This window comes from Symphalangus syndactylus, chromosome 23 (genome assembly GCF_028878055.3).
Source record: "Symphalangus syndactylus isolate Jambi chromosome 23, NHGRI_mSymSyn1-v2.1_pri, whole genome shotgun sequence".
In the NCBI taxonomy this organism is placed as follows: Eukaryota; Metazoa; Chordata; class Mammalia; order Primates; family Hylobatidae; genus Symphalangus; species Symphalangus syndactylus.
Window position 1 is genome coordinate 15,889,837 of NC_072445.2, and position 6,000 is coordinate 15,895,836.

The 6,000-nt window shown below is 48.0% G+C and overlaps 1 protein-coding gene across 1 annotated transcript in view; it reads left to right on the forward strand.

Annotated features, from left to right (window-relative positions):
* TAF8 (TATA-box binding protein associated factor 8) overlaps nucleotides 1-3,376 on the forward strand; it is a 43,173-nt gene extending 39,797 nt beyond the window's left edge. Inside the window, exon 9 of the mRNA XM_055264290.2 lies at nucleotides 2,900-3,376. Within this exon, the coding sequence (XP_055120265.1) occupies nucleotides 2,900-2,984 (85 nt within the window). The 3' untranslated portion in view covers nucleotides 2,985-3,376. The remainder of the gene's footprint in view (nucleotides 1-2,899) is intronic.
* The last annotated feature ends 2,624 nt before the right edge of the window (nucleotides 3,377-6,000 follow it).

Here is a 6,000-nt window from a genome sequence, read left to right on the forward strand (position 1 = left end):
TGAACAGAGCCCTGAATGCATTGAGGGGCTGGTCACATGGAGAAGTATTCCAGGGAAAGGGGACAGCAGGCATACTGCTCTGAGGCAGGAGTGTGTGTGACTTCACCACAGGAGGCCGGGTGACTGGAGCAGAGGGAGCAGGAGAGGAGTGGGGCAGGGGTCGGGGAGGAGCTGGGCGGCACCTGCAAAGCCTCATGGGCTTGATGTTATTCAGATGGAGACAGATAGCAAGGGAGTGACGGAAGCTGAATAGGATCATTCTGGCTGGAGCAGGTATAGGGGATAGTATTTCTCTTACAGTCAGGTCCACATAGTTTGGCATTTGCCAAACACGATTCAGTAAGGGGATAGCTAGCCACGCTAAGACCCGGGGGAGGTTAGTCCTGGCCCCAAGAGAGCCGGCCAGCCTGTCAGCAAGGCCAAGTGTGACTCCTAACCATAGCCCGAGCCTGTACCAAGGGAGAGGGAGGAAATATAAACCCGCAGATGACTCCTCTCCCCCGGGGAGTTAGCAGTGTAGTCAGGGAGACAGGCAAACACACAGGAACCTGTTTTAACTCCACCAAGACAGAGGAGAACAACTGCCATTGGAAGGTTGGAGTTTAGGACTTAAGTACTGAGGCCGGACACAGTGGCTCATGCCTGTAATCCCAGCACTTTGGGAGGCTTAGGCAGGTGGATCACGCGGTCAGGAGTTCGAGACCAGCCTGGCCAACATAGTGAAACCTGGTCTCTACTAAAAATACAAAAAAATTAGCTGGGCGTGGTAGTGGGTGCCTGTAATCCCAGCTACTCCGGAGGTTGAGAGAGGAGAATCGCTTGAACCCAGAAGGCAGAGGTTGTAGCGAGCTGAGATCGCACCACTGTACTCCAGCCCAAGCAGCAATGTGAGACTCCGTCTAAAAAAAAAAGGACTTAAGGGCTGAAGCATGTGCCAAGTTCCGAATGGGGTAGGGTTAGCAAGTGAAGCTTCAGGAAGAGGTAAGGAGCAGGAGGGCGGAGATGGCCTGGGGGAAGGTGGGAGGGCAGATGAGGGGGCTGTTGTCTCACCCAGCCTGTGGGGACTCAGCCACTGAACTGGGGTGTCTGGGGTGCCCCAGCACAGTTCCTGAGGCTTCCAAGTCCCTCTTGTAACATCTATTTTGAGGCTGGTGTGGTGTCAGCTGAAACCAGCCTTTTCCCTTGTAAAGCCAGCAGAGACTCCCTCAGCAGCACTGGCCCTCAGATTGTCCCTCTCCCTAGGCAGGTTCGGTTTGGGAATGCCAGCTCCGAATCAGGGGTGCCCCCCCGGAAGGAGTCACGTCACTGGAACTGGTGGGTCCTCCTGTAGGTTTCTCTGGAGGGTCTTTCCCATCGTGGTCATCTGGGGTCCTGGGTTGGAAAGGGCCTGGCGCCAGCTCCTTTACCCAGTGAGTTATTGATGATCTTCGGAGGCTCTTAAATAGCCAGTCAGTGCATAGCCATAAAAAAGATGAGAATCCTGTCCTTTACAGCAACATGGATGAAACTAGAGGCCATAATCCTCAGCAAATTAACACAGGAACCCAGAAAACCAAATACTGCATGTTCTGTCACTTGTAAGTGGGAGCTAAACATTGAGCACCCATGGACATAAACATGGGAACAGTAGACGCTGCAGACCGCGAGAGGAGGGAGGGAGGGAGGGAGGGAAGGAGGAAAGGGCCTCGGTCGGAAACCTACCTATTGGGTACTATGCTCACTACCTGGGTGCAATATGCCCATGTAGCCAACCTGTACATGTATCCCCCATATCTAAAATAAAAGTTGAAAAAAGCAAGATTTAGCCGGGCGTGGTGGCTCACGCTTGTAATCCCAGCACTTTGGGAGGCCGAAGCGGGCGGATCACGAGGTCAGGAGATCGAGACCACGGTGAAACCCCGTCTCTACTAAAAATACAAAAAAATTAGCCGAGCGTGGTGGCGGGCGCCTGTAGTCCCAGCTACTCGGAGAGGCTGAGGCAGGAGAATGGCGTGAACCCGGGAGGCGGAGCTTGCAGTGAGCCACGATTGCGCCACTGCACTCCAGCCTGGGCGACAGAGCGAGACTCCGTCTCAAAAAAAAAAAAAAAAAAAAAAAAAAAGCAAGATTTATAAACAAAGATGTGCATCATAGCTTTATTTATAAGAGCAAAAGACTGGAAATTAGCTAAATGTCCCGCAATGGAGAATTATTTTGTTTGTTTGTTTTTTAAGACAGAGTCTCGCTCTGTTACCCAGGCCAGAATGCAGTGGGACAATCTCAGCTCACTGCAACCTCTGTCTCCTGGATTCAAGCGATTCTTCTGCCTTAGCCTCCCGAGTAGCTGGGATTACAGACACCTGCCACCACACCCGGTGAATTTTTGTATTTTTAGTAGAGACGGGGTTTTGCCATGTTGGCCAGGCTGGTCTCGAACTCCTGACCTCAAGTGATCTGCTGGCCTTGACCTTCCAAATTGCTGGGATTGCAAGCATGCGCCACCGCGCCCAGCCCCCAACAATGGATAATTATTAATAAACGATTACATATCCATAAGTTTCAATAATGTGGAACCATTAAAAATTATGTTTTGGAAGAGTACTTAATGAAATGGAAAAATGTCAATTATATATTAAATGAAAATATCAGGATGTAAAAATAATGTGTATACTATGATTAAAATTATATATTGTACATAAATTCATATACTAAATAAATAATAAATAGTCAGGGGCTTCGGAGACTCTTACAAGTAGCTTTGTGGGTACAAGAAGAACCCCCTGAGCCTTGTCAGTTTTTGCCATAATACGAAAGAGTCCTGGGGCCACACATTCTATTTCTTTTGAACTTTGTGATGCATTCATTTACGAGTTTTCCTCAGCTATTGATAGTGGGTTTCTCATTCTTCTGTTTTACTTAGGCGTATACTGAAAAAAGTTCTTAATTCTGCGAACGTCAACTTCCCGTGCCCAGGTGCAAGTGGGGGGGCAGCTGGCCCAGGGTAGAGCTTTGCCATGGACCCTGGCGCTCCTGGAAAAAAATTCAAGGTATTTTTCCTCCTCTTGGAGCTTGTGGCCTACCTCATCTCCATTTGATTACTAGCCTTTCTTTTTCTCCTTTGTTAAAAAGTTACTTAATTTTGAAGAGATAATATATGTATACAGTATAAAATTTAAAAGACAGAAAAAGATATAAGTGATAACAAAATATCTTCCTCCTCCCGTTTCCCAGAGGCTCAGACCCTCATCCATGGCAGTTGCTATTATGTTACCGTTAATACGACCTTATGTATTCTTCCAGAAATATTCTGTCCATCAAATGCAAATACTTATATTTTCTACTTCTCAGTGTATTTTTTGGTGATGTTCCATGTGAGTAATAAAGAGCTTCTCTGTTTCATGGCTGCATGGTTGTTGTATAGTTCTACCATCACTTATTTCCCAGCCCCCAGCTGATGGGCATTTAGGTGGTTTCCAGCCCTCTGTTCTTTCAAGCACTGATGCAGCGAGCAGCTTTCTGTCTGTACTGTTTTGTTATGGGTGTCCACTGAATGTGGACAGATGTCGTCCAGGTCTCAGAATGTGTACCAGTTGGCTCTCCTGCTCTAGTGCCTGCCTCCTTGCCACCTCAGTGTAGAACTCCTTGAACGTTGCTACTCTGATAGATAGAAAGCTGTGTCTTATTGCGGTTTTATTTGAGTTGGAGTTGAGTTTTTTCTCCCCCCACCGATTCCTTCTATTGTAACAAACAAGTGTGTGTGTATCAGCTGGAACTGGGAACATAGTCACCGTTCTGTGTGATGATGCCCCACAGAGGGGCACCCAGGGACTCTGCAATCACAGAGGAGGGAACACAAACTCTTTCTGGGCTGGGACTTCAGGAAGAGCATCCCAGGGCTGGTGACATTTAAGATGGACTTTGACCAAGACAAGCAAAGGAAGGAAGGACATTCTAGGCAGAGTGAACAGAGGACACAGGATACAAGGGAGTGGCAAGGGCTGAGTGTGGCAGTGAAGTTTAAAGATGCACCCTAAGGGCCTCGTTGGCCTCGCTGAGGAATTTCCATTTTGATTCCATAGGGGTCAGAAGTGCAGAGGAGAAAACACGGCGTATTTGGAACAAATTCATTTGCTGAGCACTTCCTATATGCCAAGCACGGTGCTAAGCACTTCACATAAATTAACTGTTCGTCCTGATGATATCCTAATGAGGTTGGGAAAATTATTATCCCCACTTACACATGTATCAACTTATTTATTTATTTATTTTTATTATTTTTTTGAGACGGAATCTCACCCTGTCACCCAGGCTGGAGTCTCGCTCTGTCACCAGGCTAGAGGGCAGTGGTGCGATCTCGGCTCCCTGCAACCTCCGCCTGCTGGGTTCAAGCGATTCTCATGCCTCAGCCTCCCGAGTAGCTGGGATTACAGGCACATGCCACCGCACTCGGCTGATTTTTGTATTTTTAGTAGAGATGGGGTTTTACCATGTTGGCCAGGCTGGTCTCGAACTCCTGACCTCAGGTGATCCACCTGCCTCAGCCTCCCGAAGTGCTGGGATTACAGGCATGAGCTACTGTGCCTGGCCTCATTTATTAATAGTAGTATTATTTTTGCTGTTTAAAGGAAGAGGAAACAAAGGCTTAGAGGCTAAGTACCTTGTGTGAGGTCACCAAGCCACTACATGGCATGACCCTGCCCGGCTCTCTCCTAACCACGTGTCTACCCATTGCACCTGGAGAGCAGCAGAGTGGACTCCTTTCTTGGATGAGCTGGGGAGGTATTGCCTCTCTCCAGACTAAAGGAGATGGAGACTTCCATAAACAGCAAAAGCTGTTCTGAGATTCCACGTTCCCTTGAAACATGCAACCGGTGACACCAGTTTCTGAAGCATCCTCTAGAGGTAGTCTGTGCATATCCAGCAAATACGGACACATTTTTCCCTTTTTTTACACGAATGGTAGCCTACTGCATAAGCCCTTCTGCACTTGCTTCTTTCCCCACTTACTATCTCTTGGAGGTCACTGCTGATACATAAAGAACTTCCTCATTTGTTTTCGTGGCTGTAGAGTGTTCCATTGTATGTCTTATCCTAACTTATGACTGGTTTTCTATTTAGAGAAATTGAGACTATTTCCAGCAAACAATGCTGCGCTGACATGTTGCTCATTTGTTGGGATATCTGCAGGCCAACTTCTTAGAAGCAGAATTCACAGCCTGTTTTAGTAGCTGCTATGGTCTGAATGTTTGTGTCCCCCCCACATTTATGTTAAAATCCCCAAGGTGATAATGTTAGGAGGTGGGGCCTTTGAGGAGGTAATTAAGTCATGAGAGTAGAGCCTTTGTGAATGGGATTAGTGCCTCTAGGCCAGGCGCGGTGGCTCATGCCTGCAATCCCAGTGCTTTGGGAGGCTGAGGCAGGAGGATCACTTGAGCTTAGGAGTTTGAGACCAGCCTGGGCAACATGGCGAGACCCCTATCTCCACAAAAATTAAAAATCAATTAATTAGTTTAAAAGTCCCCAGTGAGGCCGGGCATGGTGGCTCACACCTGTAATCCCAGCACTTTGGGAGGCTGAGGTGGGTGGATCACTTGAGGTCAGGAGTTCAAGACCAGCCTGGCCAACATGGTGAAACCCCGTCTCTACTAAAAATACAAAAATTAGCTGGGCGTGGTGGCTTGTGCCTGTAGTCCCAGTTACTCAGGAGGCTGAGGCAGGAGAATCGCTTGAACTCAGGGGGCAGAAGTTGCAGTGAACCAAGATCACGCCACTGCACTCCAATCTGGCAACAGAGCAAGACTCCATCTCAAAAAAAAAAAAAAAAAGAAAAGAAAAGAAAAAAGAAGAAGAGATGACAAGCATGATCCTTGTGGAAGAACTGACATTCTTCCCAGGCAAGCTGCCTCCCTCCCCAGAGATGTGATCACCTGATAGGTGGGCAGGGGCTGGGCTATGGACCAAGCACACCCTCCTGAGAGTGCAAGTGACACGCAGGAATGGGAAGTGTTGTACTGTTGTTCA